At 41.3% G+C, this 15,572-nt stretch overlaps 1 protein-coding gene across 7 annotated transcripts in view; it reads left to right on the top strand.

Moving 5' to 3' along the window:
* Positions 1–1,084: 1,084 nt before the first annotated feature.
* EVI5 (ecotropic viral integration site 5) overlaps positions 1,085–15,572 on the top strand; it is an 82,780-nt gene continuing 68,292 nt past the window's right edge. For 3 of the 7 annotated variants that reach the window (XM_075759926.1, XM_075759925.1, XM_075759927.1), the window contains exons 1-2: positions 13,377–13,413; positions 13,671–13,900. In XM_075759926.1, the coding sequence (XP_075616041.1) occupies positions 13,405–13,413; positions 13,671–13,900 (239 nt within the window). In that variant the 5' untranslated portion in view covers positions 13,377–13,404. Of the gene's footprint in view, positions 1,251–13,373; positions 13,414–13,670; positions 13,901–15,572 lie in introns of those variants that run through there. The other 4 variants (XM_075759928.1, XM_075759929.1, XM_075759924.1 and 1 more) reach the window with 4 other exon arrangements.

The following is a 15,572-nucleotide window of genomic DNA, read 5'->3' as shown; positions in this document are numbered from 1 at the left end:
CTGCAGCGGGCCCAAGGCTGTTGGCTGTCACTGGACTCACCTGTGTGGTCATTTGTGGCAACTGTACTTTTTCTGCTGTCATTTGCAACAGCTTATAGCCTTTTAGCAGCAAAAAAAGTTATGCTGGAGGCCTATATATAGTCTATTGCTGCTTAGGGTTTTTTTCTTAAGAATATATTATTTGGCTATGAAGCAGTATGTAGAATAGTGTATGTGTCATGGTAGTGTTGTTTGTTTGGTTGTTTTTTTTTAATTATGCTTTTATTAGAATCCTTACAAATGAAACCTTCTGTACAGTTTTGTCTAGGCGTCTCTATTCTTCACTGAAGAAGCGCAATGGCAGACGGGCCCGCTATTAGATGGGGAGCTGCTCCGGGCAGACAGTCTCTCCACTGTTTTTGTGACCCAATCGGCATCTGGCCAAAACACCTCTAACAAATGCTTGTACGGCAGGGCCCATCTAGCCTGGCGCCATTTGGTGCTCCCAGAGGATGCGTTATTATATGCAACTTCCAACATATAGATGGCATTATGGAAATCCCTAGGTGGGTGCTCTGTCTATGCCAAAAAGCCTACCGTTAATGGGGCAGATGCGGCACATCTTTGCCTCGTGTTGAGGCCGTGCGGCAGGTTCATTGCTCGGCCGTTACTGTGAACGGCCAGGGCAGGGTTAGCAGAGAGGCCCCAACTTGGGGCAAGGCTTGGCTTTTGGCTGCGGGGCGTTTTGCCGTTACAGTAGTGATGACATAACGGGGGCACCGGCAAGGGGGGAGCACCGTGTGACCTGGCACGCTCGTACAGGCAGCTTGCCACTCACCCGGCTATCCAACTACGAGTGACAGCACCGAGCCCGGACACCCCCCCGGTGAACAGGGGAGCCGCGATTTTCCCCGCCTGCAGGCCCGGCTACCCGAAGCACGGCCGGGCCTGTTACCGGCGCCCACGCGCGGGGCGCGCGGCGAGGCAGCGCTGCCCCCGCCCCTTGCCCGCTCGCGGGTCTCCTCGCGCCGGGCGGAGGCCGCGGCAAGGCGCGGGACGGCGCGGCGGGGGCGCGGGGCTGCCCCTCGCGGCGGCTGCGCGCGGAGTGCGCCTGCGCGCGGCGCGGGCAGGGACGTGGCCCGGCTGCCGGGGCCGGCGGAGAGCGGCGAGCCCGCCGGGGTGGAGGGGGGGGCGGGGAAAGCTCCGGCGAGGCCGGCGGCGGCGGACGACGCCGATGCTCGCACCTCCCTGCCGCGGGCAACGATTCCAAGGTGAGGCGCGGCCGGTCCCGCGTCCCCGCCGCTGAGGGGCCGGGGGCGGTACGCGGCCGGGCCTAGGTGGGGCGCGGCGACCCCGGCCGCGCCGTCCCGTCCCCTCCCGTCGGGCCGCGGCCGGGCAGTAGGGGGGCGTCGGCACCCCGCGGGCACCACCGGCCGCCTCCACCCAGCGCCCGCGGCCCTCCCGCCGCGGTGGGCGGTGGAGCGGCGAAGCGGGCGGCGTCGCGCCGCTGCCGGGAAGGGAGAGCCCCCTCCCCTCCGGCGACCCGCGGTGTGCGGGTGACGGGAGGCCGCGGTGCGCGGGCCTGCCGCCGGCTCGGGGGCTGCAGGGCCGGCGTGCCTCAGCCCCTCCGCGTCTCGGGTTGCGGCGGCGGCTCGGCTGCCGCGGGGACGCGAGTGGGTAGTTGGCAGCTCCGTGATGGAAGTGCCCTGTGGTGCCAGCCGTGGCTGGCGGCGGGGAGGGGCTCTCGGCCCGCGGGAGACTTCAGCGGGTCTGTGTGCGGAGGGTGACTTCTGCCCTGGTTTTATGGGAGCAACGTTAAACCGGGAACCTGTGGGTCGTCTTGAGGGAGAATTTTCAGACGCTGCTTCGGAGATCTCATTTACTGGCATCTCCTGCCGCATCTGCGTGGATGTGATTATATAATAAGGGTAAAAAGTCGATATTCATGTTCTGGCTACTCATTATGTATTCCAGCTTTAATTTCTAGCGTTGCTTTTTTTTTTGTAGTTCTATATAACTTGTGCTAACTTTCAGCATTGCTAATCAGAGCGATTTTATAGCAAATGTGAAGTTGGCATACCATTTTGGATTTCCAGCGTGAGCTAGCATTAACACTGTCTCAAAACATGGTGTTTCATGTTAGCCTGGGACAATTTTTTGTCTTCTTTTTTTTTTTTTCAAAGACCACATACAGAAGATGTAGAAAGGAGGCAGATTCACACAGAGGACAACTGGCAATATTTAGTATGCTTTACTTATCTCAAAAAGTATTTGTCAAAACATTCAAAAAGTATTTGTCAAAACATTCAAAACTTTTTCCCTTTTTTAAATTTGCTTTAATTTACGTGCCTAAAAGAAGGTAACTTGATCTTGTTTGTTTTTCTGGTAGGTAGTATTAAAAAGTGTTTTGCATAAATGTGCCTGTTTATTTCTCTTCACTTCTTTCACTGTGCAGTTTCTGCTTTGATCATGATTGTACAGCTCTATATTTACACTTACAAAGATTTAAGGCTTATTTTGAAGTATATAGATAGGAATTCTTTTCCAAGTAGGGATTAGGAGAGGAAATAGAGCCAGCCAGTGAAAGAGGGGCATGGTCAGGAAGAAAGCACTCAGTATTATGCATCAGAATTGCCTGAATTTGATAAACTGGGATGAGAGCAGCTGTAGTGATTGTCACTGAATGTCCACCAGCCCAACAGTACCTCTGAGGAGCAGATGTTTGGAGAAGAAAGCTTCAACAGAACAGCCCTACTTCTTCCCCCGTATCTCTTCCTAGCCTCCCACGGGCTGAGACTTAGGAACTTCCTGAGCTACAGCTTGGTGGCTTGGATTTTTTGTGGTGGTTTGGTTGGGGTTTTTTTTATTGCTCTCCATATGTTTGTCTTCTGTGGATTTATTTGCTTTTGAACAAGTAAGCAGGTTGGACAGTGGAATAGTTGAAAAGGGGTTCATGGAAAAGAAGAGATAGGAGAAAGGCCTTTCGAAGTTTTCAAGAAAAGGGGTGGGGAAAGTGACGTGCTGAAACAGTTACTGTTTGTTCTCTGGGTAGGTTTGATAATAAATGGAGAAGTAATAAAAATGGGAAGAAAAATGCTTTGTCAGTGAATTTTTGAAAACAAAATTGTTTACCTTCCTAATTCAAGGTTCTAATATAATGATTTAGAAGGGGGAAAACAGCTCAGTTGGAGTATGCATACTTAGTATTATGTTTACATTTTCTTACTCTTCTGGTATGTTTTCTTAACTTGTAGAAAGAATAAATAAATTTCTAATGCTTAAGGAAGGTACATAGTAGAAATTAATATTTTAGGTATCATTTTAAGTGTCAAATGCATAGTTTAAAAGAAAAAAACCCTTTTCTGGTAGCCTGAGAAGAAGAAGAATAAAGAAAACAAATCCTGACTTCATGAATGTTGTTTACTCAACCTATATTTGCCTTGATTACATACTCTTAATTCACTTTTTTCCCCCAAGACCCAATTAAAATAGTTATTTTTAAAAAAAGGCAAATAATGAATGTTATAGGAGTATGTAATTTTGAGTTGTTAGGTATATTCTCTGAGGCTCTTGAATATGTTACTTAAATTTGTAGATAGCATGCTGAATTAAAGCCTCGTAACACCAACATCATCTGTTGGTAAGTTATTGATCCCTTTAAATTGGGAATACTGTCTTGCTTTCACTGTGGTCTTGTCTTCTTAGGTGTGTCTAGTTGAGATGCGTCCTTTCCTTCTCTGACAAGTGGTGATTGGAATAAATGGGTAGTGGGTTTGCAATAGTGCAGGAGCTCTTGTCTTGCTTTGCTCATTTTGTATGCAGTTGTGATTTTGGTTTATGCATGTACACAGAAACTATATTCTCACAAGGTAGCAGCAGAAGTAATTTAGTGAATTGTAGCTTTTCCTTAATTACTCTTAATGTTGTTTACCTTCCTGTGAACTCTGAAAACTATTCAGTTAGCTGTGGTGTTTAGGGGAAGGCCTAGGAAGTGTTGAGCCTGCTGTAGGATTCAGGCAATGAAGAAGGGGATCTCCTTTTGGTCATGCTGACAGGGGGATCATGCTGTGGTCTCTGTTATTTGAGGCTGCATAACTGTGAACTTTGTTAACTGTCTGTAAAAGTAACCTCTCAGAGTCCCAGTGAGGCAGTTGTATACTTGGGGTTGAAGTACAATGCTAGGGTTGGGCTTTATTCTGGATGAAAAGTAAGGTGTTGTGATAGTATGACTGTGGACGCTTAACCTTTATATTAGTCTCCAACTTGGGAAGCAGCCAAAAGCCACCACTGAATATCTTTATTTTCTTTTGTCTGAACAAATGTTACCTGCTTCTGATGGGGTTTGTTACCAAAACCTGTCATCTTGTCTGATCTGTATTGTTTTGCAAGTAACCTCTGATTTATTTTTATTTCTACAGTTTAAGTTTGGGTTGTTTTCTTAAAGGATTAATGTTTTGGTAATAGGTTGTTATAATATGTTCTGTTACGTGGTAAGCTATTGAACTTCTCAAACTCCTGAGTTTTCTTATGCCCTATTGTCATGGCTAAGTCTTAGTGATTCTTAGCATAGCATTAAATGCCTGTTTGACATCATAACATGTTCTTGATCTTTTTTTAAATTAAATTATAATTATATTGTGATGATACAGAACTCTGACTCACCATTATCTTATATTGCATTAACTATGTATTTTTTTACTTTGGTTTCATCAAACTGGCAGTCGGGGCTGGTGTTTCAGTAGTGAGTTCTTGTTGCCACAAATTGACCATGCGCTTGTAACTAAGAGGATGTTAGAAGAGCTTACTGTTGTTTTTGTTATAGAAGGGTAAATTATTGAATGTCACTTAATGAGTGTCAAAAACTAGTAGCTAGCCCAAACCGAAGATTTTGGACGTGTACTGTCAACATCACTATAGATGATCATCACAGAGTGACATTGTATAGAAGTAGTTGTACATCTCTCATTTTTTAGGTATTCTTCTTGATTATGTATAGTTCAAACAGTGAACTACTTTCAGGCATAGAAAAAAGAAATTCCAACTTCTGTGCTCTCTAAAACAGCAGAGCTAAAAAACAATGTTCATTAAGCAAAGTAACTTTTTTGCCTTGGAATGCATTAGTGGTGGAACTTTATGAATTTGGCGGAAGCTTTAGTAAGCATTTCTTAGCCCTTTGGAGAAAGGATTGTGATCAGTCTTTCTAAAGACAAAATGACAAAGGCAAGTTACAATTCCATAATAAGGTGCTTACAGACCACGATAGAATGGGCTTGGGATTTTTACATTATCTTTTTTTGTGTCAGACTGACACTAAAAATCACCCATGTTTCATTGATCTTCCTTGCTTTTTTTCCCCCATTAGTAAGCTTTTTTGAAAGAAGTAAATAGGCTGTTATTTCCCAAATGAAAGTGTAGAAATCAGTGGTTAACTAATCAGAAAATAACTGATTTCATTTGATGGTGAGTAGATATGTCATTTCTATGAAGAGCTACCTCCCTTTTCTTTAGTCAATAACAGAGGAAAACTAGATTTCTCGAAGTCCTATGCTCAGGAGAGGCTGCAGGAGCACTGTTACAGATGTCAGTAGCATGGAGGAAGACCCTTCTGTAGCCACAAGCATACGTGTGCTTCGGGTTACACTGTAAGTGCTTGTGAAGACGAGTCATGGATATACTGAGTAAATTGGTGGGTAAAATTAAATATTACTGTAAGACCACAGATGTTGGCATGGATTGTATTAAAGGAATTGATTATTAATGTATGCACATGTGTTTAAATCTGCTGTGTTTACTGAATAGCTTAGGCAACTTTCCTAAATGGAAGTTACTAAATTGGTTACTGTTCACACTTCTAAAGCTTTTACCTTTTATTTCTTGTTCTCTGTCAGCAGCTGCAGGTTGCAATAAACTTGTAGCTCACAAGTAAAGCTGATTACCAGTCACTTAGAAACTGGTTTAGTCTTTTGGATTTGAGTGTAATTGATAGAAAATTGACCTTTTAGCTGATTGCTTGAAGGAAAGAGTAATATCCAGAAGGTAGGGTCTTGCCAACCCCTGTCACCCAATTTGTTTAAAATTCTAGTAAGTAATTAATAAATTTTCGAGTGTTACCATAGTCCTTAAGGTCATGCTTATGTTCTTTGGTTTCTCTATGAAGTCTTGTTTCATACATCCCTCTGGAAAGGGAACCATGCACAACTTGGTAAACAGGAGAGCAGCATTTTGGTTCTAGCCTGTAGATTGTGGCAGCAGTTTATCTAATCTCTATAAACAAGGAGAATTGCACCTAGAAAATACTTGGGCTGTGCTAGCACATAAAAACAAATGTTGCATAGAATGGTGTATTTTCATGTTGTCAGATATTGGATCCTTTTAAACTTACTAATTTAATTACTTGCAAATTTTGTATACTTTATTAATAAAGAGTTGTGTTAAAAACATTGATTTTTAATTAAGACTCAGTGAACATTTAAAAACATGACTTAGTTGTTTCTCACTTCCAAAATATGGACCTAAGGCTTTTAGTAAATTTAACTGCATTTATGTACTTGTGTTTGTTTATTTTTGCCCTAGTGTGTAGTTTAGGTGCTAGTTTTGGCTCCTTTCCAGGAGGAAGTTGGCTAAAAGGACTATTAAGGAAGTTAGGCTTCAGGGAATGAGTAGGAAAGTAAAATTTGTAGAAAGGAACTTTAATGATAAACACATGTGTCCTTCAGTGTGTGTTATTTTTGTAAATGCCTAGTGATACTTACTTGAACTCCAGTGAAATGATTGAGTTGCATTTTATTGAAAAGAAAAAAAAAATCTTCCTACTTAGTGTATAAGCAAACTAACTTTGCAGGTGCTGTATCTTATTTTAGCTGATTAATCTGACTCTTCCCTCTGTTTTGTTAGCCAAGGGGATGGTCCTTCAAGTATATGCATGTGTAACTTGGCTGCTCAAATACAAAGATGTTTTCCAAACTGAGGTCTAAGAGAACAAAGAAACAAAGGAAGTTCCCTGTTAAAGGTTTTTACTGTCATCCTTCACTATTTTCTCTTGCAGCTCTAAGGAGCTCTCAGCCATCTTTTGTGCAAAAGCACTGTTATCTATTTTTTTCCCCTTGAAAGAAGGTCTCTATATGGTTTCCTGAAGATTGTTACATTCCTGTGCCAGATTTGAAACTGGTTGGAAAAAGGATCATCTTCTATGATCTTTAGATGGACAGGAGATAGTGTCTGCAAAAGCACCGTGGTTTGTCTTCTCAGCTAGAATACTGGGACAATGCTTGACAGATTGAAGCCCACCAGACTTCAGAGGTAATTAAAAACCTGGAATTGTTCTTGGAAATAAATAGAATTCAGTGCAATTTGGTGAGTGACTGAAATGTTATTCATATGACTTTGAGCAATGGTTTCAACCTTTAGTGGATCACTACAACATTTCTAATGAAGTACCTCCTTAAAACACCTTATGTATTAGATTATGTTGTGTATGTGAACTTGCAGCTTCAAGTTCCTTCTTCCAGATGTTCTGGGACCACCAAAACCCCAACATGTGAGAATCTGAAGATGCCTTTTAAAGAATGTATGTTTACTAAATGATACTACAGAAAGCTTTCTGATAGCTTAAGATTTGCACAGTATAAAATGTTGGACTGCTTATTCTTTGTATCAGAAAGACCTGGAGATCTAATGAATATCAAGTGAAACGGAAGCTGGTGAATGCTAGCCATGATATTCCTAACTATTGTTAGGTGATATTACAAGAAAAATCAGGAATATGAAAGTGAATCAGGACTTTTTTCCTCAGACTTCAGCAGAAATTTGTAGTGTAAAAGATCTAGATGGACCTTGTAGTGAAACCATGTTTGAGCCCTAAATGAGGATTTTAGCTTGCCAGGAAGCACGATAACAGGCTGATTCACCAGCTACCTCTCCTGCGTATGGCATTGACTGAGTCAGTTTAATTTATTTTTCAGATATTAGAATGCTATTAATTTTTTTGAGGCAAGCATGAGACTGGGTCCCTAGAATGCTGTATGACTGGCTTGAAAACCACATATGTAATTTCAGCTCCAATTATGTAAGACTTTTTGTATGTAGAATAGTATGAGGATTACTTCCTGTATTCTGGAAGTTCCCATTTCTTTCTCTTTTTCAGGAAGAGAGGAAAGAGTAGAAAGCATATAATACATACAGTAGTGTTTGTGTAAGGCTTGCAGTTATTTTTACTTTGTCATGATAAGAAGAGTTGAGACAGTATTTTGAGTAATCAAGAACTTTAATACAGATTCTCCTCAGGGATTTGCAGAATATAGGTATTAAGCTAATTCAATGTGTACAGTGAAATACCTTTTTTTAAAGAAATCTAGATAGACTGTTTTAGAAAAATAAATATTGTCTACTGGCAAATGCAAAAACATGGTGGTAACAGTTTTGGACTTACTATAAGGTGCTGCACAATACCTTGAGATTCTTGGGGAAAGGGATTTATATAACTGTATGTAATGTGGGATGCTGTGGTTTACCTTCAGCTAGCATCACTTAAAATATTTCATATGCTGCTCCACTGCAGTATTCCTCTTAGTAATAAAGCACTGTAGTGAGCAGCTAATTAAAGATACTAAATATAAAGTTTTTAATGCTGAATTTTATGTATTTTATTTGGCATTTGTAAACTGCACATCATATATATGTGTGTATAATACCAATATAAATATTTATTATCCTTGCAGTATGTAGCAGACAGGTCTGTGCCTTGCCAGATGACTGACCAGTTGGATGAGAATTGCTGGTAGTTCAGTCTTCCTCACTGGAAACTGCAGCAGAGTAGAAAGTTTTTAGTAGTTAAGTCTTGTCCCCCTTATCTTTTTCAAGATCAATATTTTCAAACTCAAAATTCACACATTTATTTAGGAGGTTTCTATGTGGTCTTAGGCAGACAGATGCAAACGAACTCTTCCTGAGCTCTTGGTCCATTGTAGCTGTTAACATGGCTTGGAGCCTGAATGAATGTACCAGGTTTGGAGCTGGATGATGCCTGCTAAGTTCCCTGTGTCCTCCCACAAAGGGTCAAGAAGGTGTATCCCTGCCTGCCTGTCTGCAGACCTGGAGTGCAAAGTGTTGGTGTCCCAGGGAGGGGGTCGGGAGCAGCATTTGTGTTCAAATTCTGATGAATTGGCAGGATCTTGAGGAGAGACCCCTCTGGGGAGAAAAACAGCACAGTTTTCAAAATGAGTTGACTCTGGTTTTGATCGCACATTAATAATAATTAATAATGGCTTGATCATCCTGATGGTGCTTCTGATGATTTGGCATGCTCTCTAGGCAATATAGGTTACCTTTTATGCTCTTGAAATGTAACTTGACTTCCAGCATCTGAAAAATGCTGGGAATAAAAAGGAAAGCAATTCTCTTTGCAGAGTTGAAATTCTGGCTGAGGTGAGCTGAGCAAAGCATGTTGTTAAGTGGGGGCTTCCAGCCTGAGCTGGTGAGCTGAAGGGATGGAAAGCTTGCACAGGTCTGGTAAGTACTGGGACTTGCGGAGCAGTCTGGGCTCAAGCTGTCTGGGTGGCCGCTGCCTGCCATACACTGCGTGGCACAGGAGGGCACCAGGTAGGGCAGCTCTACAAGTGTGACTGTTCCAGCGGTAAGGTAAGGCGGAACAGAGTGGAAGTAGCATAGGCGTTATACACTTAGTGAGGGGATGATGGCAAAGGCAAAAGTCCTGTCTCCTGTGTCATTAGCTAGGTCACAGTGATAGATCAAAGATTTTGGGTCGGGCACTGTGGTGTATCTGGCTGTCCTTATTGCTTCTACGGACAGCTGAGCACATGACTCTGATCTCTTTGCCACAATAATGCAGAGTAGCAAAGGGAAGGGCACCTCATAACTGCAGAGCATCATTGTTGTAGCCAAAAGGGAGACAGTGCTGCAGTCCTGCAGAAATATCACAGGATAAATAATAACCGGTTTTTAAAAGAAACATTTGTTTAGGAAAGCCTTGAAGAGATTCTCCAAAAAACAAAGATTAATAACTGGATTTCTTGAGTCTTTCCAGAATGCTGTGTTAAGCAAAATCACATCTCTAAAGCAGGGAGGTATTAAAACAAATGCTCATCCAGATTTTCCTGTGCTTCCTGGAGTTGGTGATAGCCAGTGAAAGTATCTGCCATCATTCATACTGAATTTATTCTCATTGGTATAATTAAAGGCAGAAGGGACTAATTTCAACAACTTGATAGCTCTGTGGTTTTTAATTGGGAAGCCCCAGTTTCTCTGAAGGGGCTAGAGTGAAATCTTTAGCTCTTTCCTTCATGTTGTCCAAGGAAAGAGGTACATATTGCTTGGGAGTCAGTAGGATTCATTTCTGTACTATGTGTATGTAGCGTCTTAGGAGTGTGACATGGATTTCTTACTGCAGGGGTTGTCAGTGGAAAAGTTGGAAGTACCAGTAGTATGTGGTTTAGTGACGGCTAAGTACAACCACCCTGTTAGATGTAATGGTGTATAGAGAGTTGAAAAGCTTATGACACATAGCGGGGATTTTCCCTCTTTGTTAGGAGAATGGTAAAGAATTGGAAGGGCAGGTATAGCAGCACTGTGTACATGTTGATAGGAATGTTGGTGTGTTGTTCCTGGAAAGGCTTTCTCATTTTCAAATTCCAATAACCTGTTTTCTGGAAGGCCTTAAGTTGCTTGTCAGAGAATAACTGTATGAAATCCTCTGTCACTGAATATAAACTTTGAAATTAACATAGGTGAAATGATGAAATCTGAAAATCCTGTTACTCTGCCCTATTTAGGGAAAGGGAAATGAACTCTCACTAAATGCCTTCATGTCTAGGTCCAGGAGTCTACATGATGCTGACAATTTAAGGAAGAACTGGTGTGAGATTTTTTGGAAAGCCTGGTAAAAGGGCTGTAGGCCTGACTTAGTTAGCTAGTAGATCAGATTTTTTTTCTTAATTTAGCTTGGTCCTGGGTGTCAGCCCTAGCTGTTTTTCCCCAAACAAATTCTTCATGTGTTTTTGATACAGACTTCCCTGTGAGCCTTTTGATCTTCAAACATTTGCTTTTTGCAACTGTGCATTTTGCTTGTTATATGTGCTAATGCTTTCAGACCACAATTTTTTTTGCTACTAATTCTCTGAATACATTCTAATGAAACTCTGAACTGCTTTGGTAAACAGGAGTGTTGCTAGACCCCTTGTTCTGATTTAACTGCTGTCTTGCATGGTTTTCTTGACCATACTTTCTCTTAATATTCTTCACATAATTGGTTTCCACAAACCTTTGCATTAATTTTTTTAATGCCTAGTGATGTGTTGGTGAACGAATGTTAGTAAGTTTCTTGATTTCTGTCATCCACCCCATGCTTCAGCTATCTTAACGTGGAGTAGGAGTCTTGTAATATGTAAGCCAGGCTCAGCTTGCATTTACTTTTTCACCTTAAGTCTTCCTAGTTACTTTATAATTTTTATCTCTTTACAAAGTAGAGTTTCTCTTCCTCTGTCACATAGGGTATTACTCAAAATCACTGCTTTTCTAATACTTATATGTAAGATTCTTAGAATGGGTGACTCGTAAAACCTGCTGCCTCTGGCAGTCATGGTTGCTGTGTTCTTAAGATTGGCCCTGTTTCTGCCAACATTTATTTTTGGAATAGTTGCATTACTTGTCACATATTAAGCAGTTTAAAGCCTTTGAGAAAATAATCAATCTTAAGCAAGATGTATGAGTTACCTTTATCATCATGCTATTTTATTCAAAGTGAAGCAGCAATAACTTCTTTCATAGCAATAGAGAATAAAGGATATTCACTGAGTGAAATATTAATGCATGTATTACGATTTTGAAACCTCTAGTAACTTTTGTTCCTTTCTTCTATAAAAGATGGTGTCAAATGCTAGTATTGGAAGTGATTTTTTCAAAGATTATCTTTAAAAGATCATGGAGGTTTTTTGTTGGGTTTTTTGTTTGCTTTTTTTTAAAAACCTATTGATATACCTGAGCTTTCCTGTCCAACAGTGACATAAGAACCAGCTGGAACCTTTCTGATGCTTAGATTGGGACCTTACTGTTCCCACTTGTGGTTTGTATCCCTGCATCTGAAGGTTTCTGGGGAAATATGTTAGTTTCCAGAATGAATGTTGAGAATATGGAAATTGGAAACATCTCTGCAGTCCTGTAGGAGAGCTCTTAAGTGTCGTGTTGCTGGTGGAGAGGAAGTGGGAGATTGAGCACCACTGTTCCGTGTTTCGCTTGTAGTGTTCATCTTGTTTTCTGAAGACATACAGTGTGTCTTCCTTTTGATACTATGCAGAAATAAAATACTGGATTTGATTCACAAAAAAGTGCTTTGTATCTGAATAAAACCACCCGCTTTAGCAACCGGTCAGTCTATGTACTGTGCTTCACATAAATGCATGGTGTGCTGAGATGAAGTTACTTTTTCCAGTTGAAATTCTGCTTTAATTAGATTCTATGAGAGGATCTTGATAAGGGATTTCTTTTTCCTGTAGCTCAGTGTCTTTAGCAATTATTGTGTAGGCTGTACTGCAGAATTGTGACAACCATTGAGCACTTCAGTGTTTTGAGGTCAGTGAAGGTCAAAATAGATAGTTGCTAGCAGCACCACTTCAAAGGAAGTTCTTCTTCGACCTTGGTTTTGAAAAGTTTTAACCTTTTGCCAGGCAAATAGCTCTTCCTTTAAGGTGCATCTAGGTTTTCTCTGAGTTGATCCAGAGGAGGAATTCAACTCAGTGAGGTCAAAGCCTCTTACATTTTCAGTTGCTGAAAGAAGCTCTAGTGAGGGGTTCATTAGAAAATAACGCCGGGGCAGATTATGATCAGCCCCAGTTAGCTTCCTCGTTCCTGGACCCACAGTTTTCCTGACTCTCTGCTCAGAGCTCCCTTTTGCTCTAGTAGCACCTCTGACTTTTCTTCCAGGACCCCTGTCAAACCCCAGGATTGTCCAGGCACTGGCAGTGGGATTGGGGGTCAAGGACACTATGGGGGGGGGGGGGGGGACACCTGAAGAGAAAGTGAGGAAGGAGAAGAGCTGGCAGCATGAGGCCTTTAATGCAATACATTCAGGAGCTGTTGTAGATTCACAGGCATAAATCCTGCACACTGGCAGATGCTAGAGGATCTTGTGCTTTGGTGTAGATTAGAAATGTGGTGCTCCTGCTCCTCTGTCCTGCCACTGTAGAGATTAACAAAGGTAAGCAGTGGGTGGTCTGGAGTGTTTACATTGATATACTTGTACTGCTCCAGTGTCCATCAGTGAAGTAGTTGACTGTTTCTATATCTATTTCTCTACAGTTTCTGTGCCATTATTAGTTTGTCAAGATGTTTTAAAATAAGCTTTTATTTCTATTTATTTTTGTAATGGGAAGCCTGAGCTGATCCTGGATCCTGTGGTATTTCTGTACTGCAGAAATGAGCTCTGTGAGTATACATCAGGAATTCCTGAGTCTGTCTTTGTGGATTAGCAGCTTACTTGCATGTTACTTCTTCTATAACGTTGCATTGCTGTTGATGCTTGTGTTGCTTCTGACAGCCTTGGGTGTTCTGGAGAAATAAATTATCTCAATGTTACTTCATACATATTGTATATATTTTTTTTCTCTCTTCAGTGACAGCAGGTTTACTGAAAAAAGTATTTAAAAAAAGACAACTATTGCATCCTCTTTTTGTCATCACAGGTGGCGACAGACAAGGTTGCAGGAAAGCTGAGCTCTACTCTCTCATGGGTGAAGAACACTGTATCGCACACCGTCAGTCAAATGGCCAGTCAGGTGGCAAGTCCATCTGCCTCATTACACACTACATCCTCCTCTACCACTCTGTCTACACCTGCGTTATCACCATCCTCACCAACACAGCTGAGTCCAGATGACTTAGAATTACTCGCTAAACTTGAGGAACAGAACAGGTGAATGGGAAGCTTCTTGGTGTTCGAAGTATGGAAATGAGACTAAAATTGGTTTATTGCAATTTCAGCACAGAGGCTGTTAAAGGGGGTTTAGGTAAAGCTTCATGGCACAACATTTCAGTTTCAAGGCCCCAAGGTTTAAGAATTTCTGTTCTTGTGCTATGCTTTTAAAAAATCTTTTCTTGTGGAACTCTAAAAGATGTTTTTTCTCTCGTGGTTTTACAGGACTGTTTATAGCTGCCTCTAATCCTAAGAATTTACACAGGAGCCATGTGATTTTCAGTATCCAATTTCATAGAATGATTTTTGTTTGAAAAAGACCTTTAAGATCGAGTCCAGCTGTATTTAAAATGGAATTTCTCAGGCATGAAGCTGTCATATAACTTTCTCACCTTCTTAGATCAAAACTGTAATTTCAATTAGCTTTTTGAAATGTTAAAGATTCCTGATTTTCATTTTCTCTATTTTTTCCACTTTTACCCAATTCTTGCTTTCCATTGTATAACCTGTTCTGTTTAGAGATGGAACAGCGTTCAGCCATCTTTATTTGCAAGAAACAGTAGATGCATCTTGCTGTTATGCTAATGGTGGCAGATGTATAGTGTCTTACTTTCATGAAAAGTAAATTCCTAATCAGTCTTTTCTGTTCACCCTGGCTTTTTTGTGTAGTAAGTAATCATTTTCTTGGCAGCCTTTCCATGAGTGTATATTTATCTGCACCATCTACGGTTCAAGATGGAACTATCAGTTGCTCTTGACATACACAGTGATTGCAAGTTGGCAATCTCACTAAGAAATAAAATTGGACCATGTGATTTCTTAATGCTGAATTTCCAGAACCCGTACTTAGCTGCATTCTTGAGGCAGGATGTCCAAGTCATCTGGCCTCTTGCAAAATTTGGTTAAATTTGACAAGTATGTTTCGGTAGTTCACGAGAGGTTGACTGTAAAGGAGAACTTGTCCTCCAAACAGGTTTTAGACTTAGCAGGTAGCTGCAGGGCTTTGAAACGTACTGAAGACTGCTATCCCTTGTGTGGTAGTGAAGTGCAGAGTTTGATAGCTAAGCTCAAGTGAGCTTCTGTTCCTGCTTCTACTAGCATGCTGGACTTTGCCCTGAGGCAGTTGAGGTACTCAGGGTTTTTTTTTATTCTGCTGATTCAGTTACAAGGGTAGTAACTTTCAGTGGAGGAAAAGAGTAACTGGGAGGAGGAGGGGCTTATGCAATTGCGTCCCCTGGCATGTCTTCTCTCTTGTTCATATTCTGCAGTCTAATCACAATACAACTTGACAGGGAATTTCTTTTATCTGTCTAGATCTTTACTGAGAATGGACCTCTTCCTTGTGGTCTATGGGATTGTCTGTCCTTTGAAGATGAGCTATATGTAATTTTTGCTGTGCTAGTAGCAAATGAAAATTTATCAAATGAAGAAAAAAAGAGTTAGAGTGCTTTAAAGAAAGGTAATTTGCATTTAATCTGAGGCATTCAGCTCTGTTCATGACTAAGTGACTAGTTCTTATTTGAAAAGCAGTAATAGCTGTTCTTTGGAACACTTATCTGTGTTAGTGTAATGTCTTTACATCTAGAGTCATTTCATTAAGCCCCGCAGTTAGACTAGTTTGCTTGTTGAAAGAAGAATGTGAGCTTGGGCTGGCCAGCCGTTCTTTTTCAAG

The sequence above is a fragment of the Balearica regulorum genome, chromosome 8 (assembly GCF_011004875.1).
Source record: "Balearica regulorum gibbericeps isolate bBalReg1 chromosome 8, bBalReg1.pri, whole genome shotgun sequence".
Lineage (NCBI taxonomy): Eukaryota > Metazoa > Chordata > Aves > Gruiformes > Gruidae > Balearica > Balearica regulorum.
Note: the sequence above shows the minus strand (reverse complement) of the source record. Positions and strands in the feature narration are given on the sequence as shown.